The 16435-nt window shown below is 34.4% G+C and overlaps 1 protein-coding gene across 3 annotated transcripts in view; it reads right to left on the minus strand.

The window, feature by feature from the left end:
- Nucleotides 1–10684: 10684 nt before the first annotated feature.
- LOC141347008 (protein MTSS 1-like) overlaps nt 10685–16435 on the minus strand; it is a 75676-nt gene continuing 69925 nt past the window's right edge. For 2 of the 3 annotated variants that reach the window (XM_073851977.1, XM_073851975.1), the window contains 3 exons: nt 16067–16093; nt 14414–14685; nt 10685–12166 (listed from right to left, as the gene is read on the minus strand). In XM_073851977.1, coding sequence (XP_073708078.1) covers nt 11513–12166; nt 14414–14685; nt 16067–16093 — 953 coding nt within the window. In that variant the 3' untranslated portion in view covers nt 10685–11512. The remainder of the gene's footprint in view (nt 12167–14413; nt 14686–16066; nt 16094–16435) is intronic. The other variant, XM_073851976.1, reaches the window with a different exon arrangement.

A 16435-nucleotide genomic window follows, 5' to 3' on the forward strand; every position in this document is an offset into this window, starting at 1 on the left:
CAGCCAAAAATTTTAATTCTGGCATCTTTTATTCAACCTCATGTTGCTCTGTAGGACTTTCTATCTTCCACAGAAAACAAAGGGAGATTTTTAAAGAATGTGCAAGCTGCTGTTTTACATAAAGTGAAAAGCTAATAAAATGACGTAAGTAAAAGTAAGTACAATAAAATGTAGGAGAAGCACGATTTTATATACTATAAGTATTAATCAGCATTTTGAATTAGCTTTTTTAATTCATATTGTATTATGTGCTTTTGTCACTTTTATTAGTTTTTGTTTTTGTTTTAGTTAGTTCATGTAAACTAATTGAAAAGTACTTCTAAACAATTTATTCATCTTAATGTTAATTTCAACACTCACTAATGCAGTATTAAAATAAAAAAGTATCTTTTATTACTATTTAACAGAACTGAGCCAACATGAACTAAAAACGAGCAGTATAACGTTAATAAATGAATAAATAATATAAATACACTAACATTAACAATCCATAAATAATACTAGAATAAATGTACTGTGCATAGTTCAACATTAACTAAATTAATAAATAATTAATAATAATTGAATAATTAAATTAATGCATTAAGTTAACCAATTAATAAACATTTTAATAACTGTACTGGTCATAGTTGATGTTAGTTAATGCATTAACTGAAGTTAACAAAATTAATAAATACTGTTATAAATGCACTGTTCATAGTTCATGTGAGTTAATGCATTAACTAAAGTTAACAAAATTAATAAATACTGTAATAAATGTACTGTTTGTGTTAGTTAATGCATTAACTAAAGTTAACCATTAATAAACATTACATTTATTACAATGTTTATTAATTGGTTAAATTTACTTAATGCAATAACTAACATCAACGATGAACAGTACATTACAATGTTTATTATTTGGTTAACTTTACTTAATGCATTAACTAAAGTTAACCTATTAATAAACATAGTAATAAATGTAGTGTTCATAGTTGATGTTAGTTAATGCATTAACTAAAGTTGACCAATTAATAAACAGTTAATGCATTAACTAAGTTAACCAATTAATACACATTGTAATAAATGTAGTGTTCACAGTTGATGTTAGTTAATGCATTAACTAAAGTTAACCAATTAATAAACATTGTAATAAATGTAGTGTTCATGATGTTAGTTAATGCATTAACTAAAGTTATCCAATTAATAAACACTTTGATAAATGTACTGTTCAAAGTTAATGTTAGTTAATGCATTAACTAAGTTAACCAATAGTTGATATTAGTTAATGAATTAAGTAATGTTAACTATTTAAGTGTTACCATTTTTGTTTTAGTTTAAATAATTGTAGTTCAACTTATGTAGTTATTTGGCAAGACAACATTGTTAATTTTCATTTGTTTTTATGTTTTACGTAAAAACGACTTACAGTAATGCATGACTTCAGACTTTTTGATTCTTTGGTTTTTGACATTTTTGACACCATATATTTGATGGAAAAAAGCAGCATGAACATTCATCAAAACACCTCCTTTTAAGTTCCACTGAAGAAAGCAAATCATGGGTTTGTAATGAGATGAGAATGAGTAAATGACAAAAACTGAATTCTTCTGTGAACAAAACCTTGAATCAGCCATTGGACTCAACGCTAATGAATGTTATTGCTTAGAGTTACAAAAGACATCAAAAGTCTGTGTGAATGTGTCATAGGCTGATCCTCTCACGGACAGACCCAAACACAGAGACCAAGGTCACAGACGCATGAGTTTACTTAAGCGTTAGGGGAGGGAAATCCCAAGGGAAGTGAGGCAGGTGTTTTTAGTTTAATGTACAACATACAAAACATACATGAAAAGATAAGGAAGCAGGATAACTGGAGTAAAGTTCAAGTTCAGGGCTGTTTGGAGCGAGTGTGTGTGTGTGTGTGTGTGTGTGTGTTTTGCGGTTTAGGAAGCTGCTGCTGCTGCTGGTGGATAATCTAACGTTCTGGAAGTGAGTCAGTACACAAGCCTCAGTAATGGGATGAAATCTCACTGACTCACTCTCCCTTTTAAACACACACACACACACTCCAATGTTAGAAGCTGGAGCACTCACCTCTAACTCGTCCTAAATGGAAAAAGAAAACAGGATTACATAAAGGGTCAACAGATGGAACAAGAACAACATAAACAAAGCAAGCAGGCAAATTGACTGTGGTTACGTTTATCCTTAGTCAGGTGTGACTCATTTACCTGCGGTCAACGACCCTACCGCCAAAGTCCAATGCAATCTATCAAAATGTTAATGTTAGCATAATATTACTACAGCACCAAAACATATTTCCATGCTCAAGTCACACTTACAAATGTCTGTATGTCAAAACATTAAATAACAAATTATATAACCAAATGGCAACTGTAAACTATGTTAACTGGAGTAAAAGTGATTTTAGCACTTTATTTTTTATTATTATTGTTCTATTTGTTATATTATGTATTTATTTTTCCTGACATGACATATTTTGGCAATATTGTAAGTGCAACCATGCTAATAAATGACTTTGAATTTAAATTAATTAATTATTTTTGGTGACATAAAGTTAAGATCATGTTCCATGAAGATATTTTGTAAATTTCCTACCATAAATGTATCAAAAACATAATTTTTGATTAGTAATATGCATTAAAAACTTTAAAGACAAGTTTCGCAATTTTTTTGCACCCTCAGATTCCAGATTTTCAAATAGTTGTATCTCGGCCAAATATTGTCGCACATCAATGGAAAGCTTATTTATCCAGCTTTCAGATGATATATAATTGACCGTTATGACTGGTTTTGTGGTCAGTGGTCAGATATACAGTGCCTTGCAAAAGTATTCTTTTTTTATTTAATTTTTTTTCACATTTTGTTTTGTTGCAGCATTATGTTAAACTGCTTTAAATTACTTTTTTCCCACATCAATCTACATCTCATACACCAAAATGACAAAGCACAAAACAGGATTGTAACAACTTTGCAAATTTATTAGAAATAAAAAACGGAAAAGATCCCGTTGCATAAGTATTCATACCCTTTTCTGGGACACTCGAAATTTAGCTCAGGAGCATTCATATTGCTTCTAGATGTTACTACACTTCAAGTGGAGTTAAACTGTGGCAAATTCATTTGAATGAGTCTGATTTAGAAAGGCACACACCTCTCAGAAAAGGTCTAACAGCTGAAAATGCATATCAGAGCAAAAACCAAGTCCTGAGGTCAAGATAACTGCCTGTAGAGCTCAGTGACAGACTTGCATTAAGGCAATGATCTAGGGAAGAGTTCAGAAAAAAATCTGCTGCATTGAAGGTTCACAGAAGCATGTAGCCTATATTATCCATAATGGAAGACTATTGGAACAACTAGGACTCTAGAAAATGTCTGCCAGCCCCCATCCAAGCTGACAGAGCTTGAGAGGTGAAAACATAGATATATATACATAGATACCGCATTGGACCGCTCCAAGCACGTAGATGCGTCCGCCATATTGGAACGGTCCACTTGACGTCATTCACCATACTGTAGGTTCGCAGACCAACGGCTGTGCAGGACTGTGGCATTTCGAATATTCAGTGATTGCTATGAGATCTATGGGTGAATGACGTCAAGTAGATCGCAGTGAAATGGCGGATGGCTTACGTATAACGGCCCATAGAAACAGTCGCTAATGAGGCATCTACGTATATATATCTATGGGTGAAAAGGTGAGGCAAAGAGAGGCAGATAATTGCCAAATGCAGATGTGCAAAGCCTGTCACATCATACCCAAAAAGACTTGAGGCTGTAAAGGTGCTTCAACTATGTACTGACTTAAGGGTGAATATGCAATGTACTTATTTCAGTGTTTTATTTTCAGTAAATCTGTAAAATTTGCAAATCTGGTTTTTGCTTTGTCATTATTATGGTGTATGGAGTGTAAATTGATGTGGGGAAAAACTAATTTAAAGCAGTTTAACAAGGCTGCAACAAAACGTGAATAAAATGAAGGGGTATGAATACTTTTGCAAGGCACTGCATATATTATAATTTAAAAAGCAAACAAACTACTTGTGAACTGCTTAGCTTGGAAAGCGTGTCTCTTTGTAACCATATCAATGTCTTTTAGATATTTTTAAGCGTAATCCAAGTAGCCAAATTCACACTTAGGGGGTCATTGTAACTATCCAACAACAATAATATTAAGTAAACACACTGGCTAGTATTCATCATTACCCACAGATCTCCTCGTCATTTTACAGTAAATCACCATTTCCCTCACATCCTAACAGCTGACAGGAAATGTCGGAAGAAAATAAATAGTTTTCACATGACCACTTACACTGGATTCTTGCCTTACAGCCCCCCTAACCCGCTTTAGATTGCCTCCCGGGAGAACAGATTCCCCCTCCTGCTATTTTGGGCAGGAAAGGCGGCCGTTGTTCCTGGAAGTGATGACTGAAGGAAGCTTCCTTCGCGGTTCGCGGCGCCATCTTGCGTTCGCGGCCAGAACTGCTGAAGGTGAGTCAGCATGCTGCAATCGCTCAGCAATACCGAGCGGCATTCAGGTCAGATGAGATCACCGAATCATCCCGGTAAAGTCACACGGCTTGGATAAAATGCTTAGTCACCGTGATACAGAAGCGACTTACGTATGAAAGCCTGTTTGTTTGTGAGTGACTGATCTGTATCATCTGATCTAGCGCCTCAGATTTACTTCAGGACCCGGATGACTCGGACATCATCAGCAAGTATTTTTATCGCACAGAATTTAACAATATCACCGTATAAACCTAAAAATAAATATAGAATTATTAATATTAACATACAAAAAAAAAAAAAAAAAAAAAAATGAAAATCCAGCTAAACCAGCCTAAACTGGTTGGTGGGTTTTAGCTGGTCAGCTGGCTAATATAGAGGGGTTTTGGCCATTTCTTTAGCTGATCAGGCTGGGAGACAAGCTGGAACAACCAGCTAAAACCAGCTTGAACCAGCCAACCAGATTATACAGAGTGAATAAAATAATTTACATAAATGCACAAACACATGAAACAATGATAGTGAAAAAATGAGTTTGCACCAAAATACCTTTGGTTTTGATCCACTTGCTTCCATGTGGAGAGTTTTCCACTTGTATGTCAGGTACCAATCTTTGAAATAAAGAGATTTAAACAATAATAAAAACTAATTTGTCTCCAAACTAAGACAAAAATAGACAGTTTCCATTACCTTTCTGAAACCCCTGAAATCACGATTTAAAATTACCTGGATTGTGGGAATCTTGGGACTCTTAAAAGGTGCGCGAATAAACATTTTGCAGGCATATGCAATTAAAATTTAATTAAAAGTCACAGAGAAAACAAACCAAAAATATAAATAATAATAAAAAAATATTGTCCACAAGGGTGCATTTCAATTTCTAATGAGTAAAATTCTCTTCAGTGCTGACTAGGAAGTAAATGCTAAATCCTAACTCTTACCCTGGGCATTAATAAATTAAGATTTTATTTGCAAAAGCTTATAACTCTGTTTTTAACAATTTTCAAATATCATGTTTTTTCATTGTGCACTCCAATTAATCGCAAACAAACTGCAGTTGGGTTATTTTAAATAAAGAAAAACTAAAAAACACTGCTAACTAACACAAAAAAAAACAATAAAAACCATGAGAATTTCAATATAAGCCAAGAGGAGATTGGTTTTCCTTTCCTGTAAACAAAACTTGGTTCTTGCGAGAATATTCTAACCAGAGCGCTGGAACACCACTCTCTCATGAATGTGCATATGACAGCTTATAAATTTCGAAATATGGATATTTTTCTTACAAAAACAGCATTTTGCTTCAGGAGGCCTTTATTAACACCCTGGAGCCGTGTTTAGCACTTTTTATGATGAATGGATGCAATAAATAGGACTTCTATTGGACTATTGAGAATTAACACCCATTCACTGCCATTATAAAGCTTGGAAGAGCCAGGGCATGCATTTATATACACACATATACCTGAAATTATTCAAATTCTGACTTAAAGTTACTTTTATTCAACCAGCAAGTTTCTTTTTGACCGCAAATGACACAGGCTTCTCCCAAAAGATAATAAGACGATGTACAAGAGGCATCATTGTGGAAAGAAAAAATATTTCTCAGCTTTTATCTACATTTGAACAAAAAGTGTCATGTCCAAAATTATTCATACCCTTCTCAATAATCAATAGAAAAGCCTTTAAAGGCTTCCTATAATTGCTGACCAGCTTTTTGCATGTCTCCACTGGTATTTCGGCACATTCATCTTTAGCGATGAGCTCCAACTCTTTCAGGTTGGAGGGTCTTCTTGCCATCACCCTGATCTTTAGCTCCCTCCACAGATTCTCAATTGGATTTAAGTCAGGAGTCTGGCTGGGCCACTGCAAAACGTTAATGTTTTTGTCTGCTAACCATTTCTTCACCACTTTTACTGTGTTTTCCAGTGAGCTCCTTTGTCTTAGCCAATGACTGTCCACAAACCAACAGCAGGGCTTCTGTTTTTCACCTGTTGAGTTGATTTAAACAGCTGTTCCCAATGAATCAAGGTAATTAGGATGCTTTAGAACAGCTTGGACTATTTGGAATGGTATAGAACTTTGGATTTTCCCATAGACTGTGACAGTTTGCAAAGGGTTTGAATAATTTTGAACATTCCAAATGTAAATAAAAGTTGAGAAATATTTTTTTCCACAACAGTGCCTCTTGTGCATCGTCTTATTATCTTCTGGAAGACAACTGTGTCATTTCCGGTCCAAAAAAATTGTTGGTTGAATAAAAGTAACTAAGTCAGAATTTGCCAGGGGTATTAATAATTTCAGGCTTGACTGTGTATGTATATATAAAATATATAAAAAAACTTTTGTGTGAACGATCCCTTAAAGTAAATAAGATCGAACATACCCAAAATGCTTAAAGGAATTACCACATGTAAAATTTTTATTTTTAAACTTAAATGCAAATGTATGGATAAGAACAAATTAAAATTATTTGTTCAGTAAATGAAACAAGAGCACATGTTTGTCCTATGGGTATGTTTCTAACTCACATATTCCATGTTGTTTGAGGATTCAGCATGACTACAGACACAAGGGACAATAACAGATGATGAAGATGATGATGATGCCTAAATATGAAAAGATGTTTCACACAAAGCAGGGTCAAACACTCACAGCTCAGTCACCTCTGAGTACACACACACTTGACGTCAACATTACAGCTTGTTCAGATTTCCAATCTAGCACTAATTAGGGTCTGTTCATTACATACTACTGATCTCACCAACTCTACTACAGTGGAAGATGAGAGGAGCCTAAATTAAATTCATAAAATTACATTAACCTTGACAACAGCTGTGCTGCTTAATAAATTTAGGATTTTTGTCATTTCTTTCAGGATTATTTGACAAATATAAAAGTAAAAAGAACAGCATTTTTTTTTTTAAACTGAAATCTTTGGCAACGCAATAAATGTCTTTACTGGAACTTATGATCAATTCAATGCATCCTTGATGAATAAAAGTGGTAATTTCTTTTAAAAAATCTTGTGGCAAGTGGCAACTACCCACATTTACATTATTAAAATTACTTATACAGCTTTCTTGTGGCTTTTTGCTTTAATGACTACTAAAGTCCCAAAACAGATTTTTAAATATCAATAAGGAGACAAGAAAATTAACATTTCTTCACTTTAATTTGACATTCATACCCTTTCCATTGATGTTTATATGAAATTATCTAGATACAGAATGCATCAAATCAAACTAAAAAGTTTGATTAAAAAGTGAGAATGTCAACAAAAAAAATTACCAAAAACCAAACAAAGTCCTTCCATTCCACCTCTCCAAACTTGCAAGTTTAACATTTTGGCTTGAGCTCGATTATAGATCACTTCAACAGACTCATTACTCTCCAACCATCACTATACTGTCAAACCAAAATTTATTCAGCTTCAATGTTTCTCACTTTATTCGCTATAGTTTCGAAAATGTTAATAACATATGACAAAAACTAAGTTAAACTGTGTCAGAACAAATTCATCTTGATAATGTCAGGTATGTAATGGATTACAATCAGCCAAAAATTATTCAGACAACTGTTAGTATAACAATATTTACACAACCATCAATACTTTGTTAACCAATTATCAAGCAATGCTTAATTTTGCTCAGTCTGTGGTATTAGCAATAAAGAAAAACATTTAAGCAAAACATGGTCAGGTCAAAGTGACTGAATAATTTTTGGTCCCACATTTTTTTCACTTTTACTGCTATACAGTCCACTGTATGAAGAATTTGTGGGTATAATATGTCATAGTTTACTTTTTTTTGCTATCCTAACTTACATAAATTAACTAGTGTCCTGCACCCACTAGTAAAAAATTACTAACAATTCTATCTGGTGTCTGAATAATTCTTGGTTTGACTGTATCTCGGCAAAGAAAATTTCCCCTCAACACAAATTAAACACCTCCGCTATTTACTGCCCTGAGCAGCACTAACAACAATGCAGATTAGTGGCAAACACCTCGCTCAGCTCACCTTTCAGAGTAAAACGATATTCTTTTACACTCCAGAAGCACCGTACAGCAGCTGCGAGCTAATCCTACAGTAAAAGGCCTGAGGAGCATTGTGTCAGCAGTGAACGTCTCTGGCCACGTCTAAATCACCGAAGAGAGACAAAACAATCGAGCATTCAGATGGAGAGGGGGCCAGAAATCCTAGACACGGCTCAGACAGGTGTGAAGTAACCCTAGATTGAGAATAACCTGAAAAGTATACAAAAAACAGGGGGGCTGTAAGAAAAGAATGCGGTAAGATATGAAGAAACAACTTTTGCAGGAGTGAAAGTTCAAAGCGCACCTGCCAGCATGTGCGTGACAGATATGATAAATTATAAGACATCAAAGAGAGTACACATGCCTGCCAGAAATGCCGTCAGACCGCAGAAGCGCTTCTGGATATCAGGTTCATCACATTCACAATCGATATTATATAATGTCCAAATTTAATCTAGAGGTACCAAAAATGATTATTAAACCTGTTATTTAAAATGATCAAAGCATTGGTGATGCACATCAAGTTTGAAAGCAAATGCCCAGCATTGGCTTTCACTTAAAGGAGAAGTTCACTTCCAGAACAAAAATTTACAGATAATTTACTCAGCCCCTTGTCATCCAAGATGTTCATGTCTTTCTTTCTTCAGTGGTAACGAAAGTATGTTTTTTTTGAGGAAAACATTTCCGTATTTCTCTCTATATAGAGGACTTCTATGGTGCCCCCGAGTTTGAACATTCAAAATGCAGCTTCTAAGGGCTCTAAACGATCCCAGCTGAGGAAGAAGGGTCTTATCTAGTGAAACAATTGGTTATTTTCTACAAAAAATAAATAAATAAATAAATAAATAAAATTGAAGCTGCATTTTGAAAGTTCAAACTCGGGGGAACCATAGAAGTCCATTATATGGAGAGAAATCCTCAAATGTTTTCCCTCAAAAAAACAATTTCTTTACGACTGAAGAAAGAAAGACATGAACATCTTGGATGACAAGGGGGTGAGTACATTATCTGTACAAAAACAAAAACAAAGACACTTTAATTCTTAACATAGAAATTGTGGAAGAAACGAGCAGTTAATGTTTTCTGATAAAAATTGCCATTGCAATTTAAAATCTAATTAAAAGAGGTCCAGATTTTCTGAGCTTGTGTAAAGAGCTGTACAATTTGGCCAAAAATGTTGTGATAACATCAATTTGACAATAAAATAATAATTGTACTGTAAAAAAAAATCTTTTTATGATAAGCATAATAAAAATATTACTATTATAATATAAAATACTATTATAAAATAAAAGGCTACATCTTTTTTTACAGTACAACTATAAAATAATGAATCCAATGATTCATTTTGGAAAACTGCTCTTTTGTTTTAAATCTTTTCTTTTGTTGAGAACATAGTCAACATTTTATAAGCGCTTCTTATTAAAAGATTTATTTTTGCATTTCCAAATACACATTTTAAGCATCCCAAACTTACGAGTTCATGTGGAGCAGATTTATAGATTTATTTATTTTTTTGAATCAAAGCTATTGCAATTTGATAATTGCAATAAGTCATATTGCATTTTGGTTTTAATCCGTATCTATTAAATTCTAATTAAAATGCATTAAAAGTTTCTTGAGATCTGAAACTTGACATTCTTTCAAAGCGAAAACACAAATCTACCCTACATTTCCATTAAATAAGCTTTACTTCAATTGGTTTGAAATGACTTCAAACAAAGGCAGCAAATTACAACAGAAAGAACTCAATCTATAAACCTAATGCAACCATTCACTTTCTTTTCAGGTAATAATTAGAGCTGCAAAACGATTAGTCGCAATTAATCGTTTCAAAATAAAAGTTAATGTTTGCATGCTATATGTGTGTGTACTGTATAATATTTATTATGTATATATAAATACATTTGTATGTAAAATTACATATAAACTAACATTTTTTATGTGTGTATTTATATATACATAATATACACAGCACACACACATATATAGTATACAAACATAAATTTTGAATTCGATGAATCGCAACTAATTGTTTCGCAGCTCTAGTAATAATAAATGAGCTTAAAAAAACTTTTCCGAATTCAAAGACATCCAAAAACAAAAAAAATGCTCAAAGTCATGGGCCAAAAGTTTGAATCAAGTCTTTATAAATCCTCCAGGAGAGCAGATTTATGCGCATCTACAGGGCTACAGCATCAAAGCTTTGGTAAACAAACGATTAAAAATGATTCAGAATCAAACAGGTTGAATAAATAACCACAGTGATGCCTTTGTAAGCTCTCACAGTCATAAGCAACACAAATAAGATCCACTATTCCAGTCCTTCATTCATCCACCCAATCGCATCGCTCCGTCCCTCCCCACGTTCCTCTCACTGGCTGCATTCGTGTCCAGTCATTGGGCGGATTAAAGGCAGTGGTGCAGTTTTCTGTTACCCTAAACTGTACAAAAATAGACGCCTAGTGCTGCTTTATCATCTAATTTGGAAAACGAACAAGAAACAAAATTAATAATAATACAACAGTCTTTCAATTGTTTCGCTAATATATACAGTTTTTGATCTCGAACCAGAAGGCTGAGTGCTTTATCCTTGCAAATACGACAAACAAATAACTTTAATATATCTCGGTGCTCAATCTAGATTTCTAAATACATATATATCTGTATATATAGGTATACATATATATGTAAAGCACACAGCCTGCAGACTTTACTTTAATTTACGGAGAGGCAACATTCGCACAGACACTGCAAAACGGTTGTTCTTTGCGCACAGTGTAGTTAAATCAAAGTCTTTTTTTTGTGTGGCAGGAGTCGCACGCTAGTCAGTTTTGCCTCGACTTCAAAAAATTAAAACAAACGAAAACCTCAACAATAACAAAAGGCATGAAAAAGTCGCTAAACAGAAAGACGAAAAAGGCAACCGTAAAAAGTCACAAACGAATTCAAAAGATAAAATCAGTTGAGATGATCGGGGGTGATTAACGGCGCCGAACGATCGTTGGTAAGTGTCCGACGTAGTTTTACTCCTCTGCGGATCATACTCAACATATCACCTCCGCTGCCTGGATCAGCAACGCTGTCGACATGATCCACGCCAGGCTGTGAGGAATTGATCTGCGCGCTTTCATTGGGCACGCTAGAATTGTGAGCTGCCAGCTGCTGATTTTGATGCTGCTGCCGTACGAGTTTCTGCTGGAGCTCTTTTTGATGTATCTGCTGATATTGCAGCTCCTGTGCTTGGTTATATTGCTGTTGGTGATTGTACTGTTGTTGATTATATTGCTGTTGATTGTATTGGTGTTGCAGTTGCTGATGTTGTTGCTGTTGGTGATGATGATATTGCCTCTGCTGCTGTTGGTGCAGTGCATACTGCTGTTGCTTGCTCAGTTGATACAGCGGCTCTGTGCCGCCCACTGGTGGATGCCCAGGGAACATGGAATAGTATGGAGGCGGCATTGCACTCAGACTCTGAGTGGACGTACAGAGGTTATGTCTGGTGTGAACCAGATCAGAACCATGTACCCTGTTACTCTGAGTCACCCCAGGAGGACACATGGTCTCATCACTGCCACTCAGGCCGGCGGTGGAAACGGACGCCTTCAGCGGCACCTAAGAGCAGAATGAAATAATGATGTTTCTTATGCTCAGACTTTTCTGATTTCAGGGTTCATACAGATACTGTGAAATTAAATTCCAGGACTTTCAAAGATTGTTCAAGCACTACTTTTTGATTTTTAAAAACTTCAATGAGAGATCTTACTTATCAAACAATGTCTTTCTTTTCAAATTCTAAAAAGGAGAAACAAAAAATAAAACAGAAAATAAGAAATAAATAAAAGAAATAAAAATGTGATGCAATCTGGGAAAACCTGTTGGACAAATTCAGGAAATACGAAAAATAAGTCAAAATTTTTGGTCAAAAATTAGGTTTTCATTAAATTATTATTTTATAACACCTTGTCTAACATCTCTAAAAATATCTTGTCAAAATTCCCTTGTTTAGTGCAAATTTTAAAAAACTTTCACCATGTGTTTGGTTTTCCGAGATCGCATCACAAATACTAATAAAAAAAGGCAATTCTTTAAAATAATTTATTAAAAAACTACAATTTGTATTTGTGTATACTTTCTTTTTTTGTTTTTATTTTTAGAACTGTACTGCATTAGTGGTTTAGGGCAGCCGTGGCCTAATGGTTAGAGAGTCGGACTTGTAACCCAAAGGTTGCAGGTTGGAGTCTCAGGTCCGGCAGGGATTGTAGGTGGGGGAGTGAATAACCAGCACTCTCTTCACTCTCAATACCACGACTGAGGTGAGTCCCTTGAGCAAGGCACCGATCCCCCAACTGCTCCCCCGGCGCCGCAGCAATGGCTGCCCACTGCTCCGGGTGTGTATTCACGGTGTGTGTGTGTTCACTACTGTGTGTGTGCACTTGGATGGGTTAAATGCAGAGCACAAATTCCTAGTATGGGTCACCATACTTGGCCTCACTTCACCTCCTTTCCTTTCCTTTCCTTTCCTCCTTTAATGTTTCCTACTGTTTAAGAAAAGATCCGAAATCCTGATTTGAAACAAATGACTCGCGAACCCGCACCCAAGTCCACATCTGAAACAAATGTGGGACCCGGGACCACAAAACCAGTTTTAAGTCGCTGGGGTTTATTTGTAGCAATAGCCAAAAATACATTGTATGGGTCAAAATTATTGGTTTTTCTTTTATGCCAAAAATCATAAGGAAATTAAGTAAAGATTATGTTCCATGAAGATTTTTTGTAAAATTCCTACTATAAATATATAAAAATGTAATTTTTGATTAGTAATATGCATTGTTAAGAACTTAATTTGAACAACTTTAAAGGTGATTTTCAAATAGATGTATCTCGGCCAAATATTGTCCTATCCTAACAAACTATACATCAATAGAAAGCTTAATTATGAGCTTTCATATGATGTATACATCTCAGTTTTGTAAAATTTAACCTTATGACTGGTTTTGTGGTCCAGGGTCACAAATGATTTGCTATACGTCTGACTGGAACACCTCGAAATAGTGAATCATTATCGCGAGACTCGAAAAGCTCAGTTTTACCCATCACTATGTGATTTTTAAAATTGTTACAAGTGATGCTGAAATTCAAAAATGAATGGCTCTTTTAATTTGACCTGGTTTTTGCTAATAAATCGTTTGAAACGAATGATCAAAGTCACAAGTTTGAATCAATCGGAGCGGTTCCAGCGTAAATGACTCAACTGATCTGAATCATCTGTTCTTCTTTTCGTATCTTCAGCCATGTTTACACGACACTGTCAGTACTACTATTTGTTTGGCTCGCTTGTTTCCTGACATTAACTGAAATAAGTGGAAAAAGGAATGTTTTTTTTAATTGCATGAATTTTACGTGAAAAGATATGTGGTTACTGATCAAATTAAACACTTATTTCATAGATACATTGTCTTTCAATAATTCAAGCAATTTTCAAGTACCTCTTCAGGAATATTGCCATTTTTAAGGGTTTTCTAGCCTTACATTTCAAAAAGTAAAAATCAAGTACTTTAGGCACCTTGTACGAACCCTGTGATTTGATAAAAATATAATAAAAACTGTAATATTGAGAAATATATTTTCAAATGTAATTTATTCCTGTGATAAAAAGCTAAATTTTCAGCAGCCATTACTCCAGTCTTCAGTGTCACATGATCCTTCAGAAGTCATTCTAATATGCTGATTTGCTGCTTAACAAACATTTCTTATTATTATTAATGTTGAAAATACATGCTTTATATGGTTTTGGAAACTAGGATGCTTAATAAACAGCACACTTTCAGGATTCTTATGAAATAAAAGGTGGTGACAGACCTGTGGTGTGGAGATGGGGATAGGCACTCCTCCACTGATGGTCCCGCGGCGGATATTGGGCTTGCTGGAGGGTTTACGGCGGATGGTGGCCGTGTGGGGCCCTATTGGCTCGGGATCCATCAGCAGACTGACGGTAGATGCAGGCCTCTTGCTTTGAAACATTTTGCGGTAATTGAGGCTCAAGTCGCTGTTGCGAGGAATTGTGGAAGATTTATCAAATTCAGACTGGCTGAGGGCATCTTCTCCTCCATGCAGGGAGATGTAGTCATAATCTGAAAGAGAGAGAAACACAAAGAGAGGAGAGTCACACAATGTGTTAATGCTGAATGAAGGCACTATATTGTTTATAAGAGAAAAAAATGAATTAAAAGGAATTCAAGCAGAAATTATATATGCGAGGAATGACAGTGGAAGAAAACACAACAGCTGTTCAGAATGTCTCAAAATTTTATGTCAGGGTTTATGAGAGTGATTCAGACAGGACAGAGCAGCGCAGTCACTACATCTTATGTTTGCTGATTGGTGCATTTTTTTTATACCTTGCAAACTCAAATTTGCCTTGCGTGTTTTTAATACTATTAAAATCATTACTTGTTCAAATTTTAATTAGTAATTAAACCTACAAATATTTATATTAGTATATTATTTTATATATTTTAACTATAAATATTATATATATATTTTTTTTTCTTAAATATACTTTTTCTTTGTGAGGCCTGTGGCAACCTGAACTAATAGACTAGCAGGGAAAAATGCAATTGGCAAAGGGAAAATTCTGCAAATTGAAGATGCATATACAATGTTTTAAACAAGTATACTAAGATTAAATAAAATATAAATACATTTTTTTTTAAATCATATTATTGTCTTAATCACAATATTTGTGACGCTGGACCACAAAACCAGTCATAAGGGTCAATTTTTGGAAACTGAGATTTATACATCAATCTAAATAAAAAAGCTTTCCATTGATAAATGGTTTGTTAGGATACGACAATATTTGTCCGAGATACAACTATTTGAATACCTGGAACCTGAGGGTGCAAAAAAATCTAAATACTGAGAAAAATCATCTTTTTAAAAGTTGTCCTAATTAAGTTCTCTCCTAATTAAGATAAAAAATTAGCTTTTGATATATTTACGGTAGAAAATTTACATCATATATTTATGGAACATAATCTTTACCTAATATCCTAATGATTTTTGGCATAAAAATGTATAATTTTGACCCATACAATGTATTTTTGGCAATTGCTACAAATATACCCGTGCTACTTAAGACTGGTTTTGCGATCCAGGGTCACATTTAATTAACTGCACTAAATTGAAAGCTCTAAAAATGACTGAATGAAGACAAAAGTAGTGGATTATCTCTTAAACAATAAATAAAACAGACACACAAAAGCTGTTTGAGATTGTGTGTCTTTCAGTTAAACTCGTGCAACATGATAAGATGGACAACAGACTTTGACTAGTTATATCTCATGGTTGCACGCACTCAAATCTTAGACATACAGATAACACTCTTTCAACAAATGCACGCCTGCAATATGATATGGATTCCCTAAAATCAAGACATTTAACGTTGTTTATTATTGGTATATGATCACAATGAGAATAATCAAGTCTATGCAATGACATTCAGAAACCTACCATATAGAGGAGGTTCTTTCTTTACCGCTGTAAAAGAACAATAAAGTACATTTAACATGTATACAAAGGCCCAAAAACACGCACTTTGGACAGCAATCTAAACCTGTGATTTGTGCAAGCACATCAGATTTAGTCTAATTGGACAATCAAGCACATTGATGCGCTCACAAACCACAAATCAGATTACTGTTGAGGGTAAAAAAAAAAAGATAAAGTATAAAAAGGGTAAAAATGCTATACAAAAACACAAGAGCAAAATAATTCTATACTGAGCACTGTTTATAATCTCTCCAAGTTGTGTGCAATAAAGAAAAATTACAGAACAGAAAAAGAAAAAGCTCATGCATGTTAGTATACAGGTACATACAG

Source organism: Garra rufa, chromosome 12 (assembly GCF_049309525.1).
Source record: "Garra rufa chromosome 12, GarRuf1.0, whole genome shotgun sequence".
Taxonomy (NCBI): domain Eukaryota; kingdom Metazoa; phylum Chordata; class Actinopteri; order Cypriniformes; family Cyprinidae; genus Garra; species Garra rufa.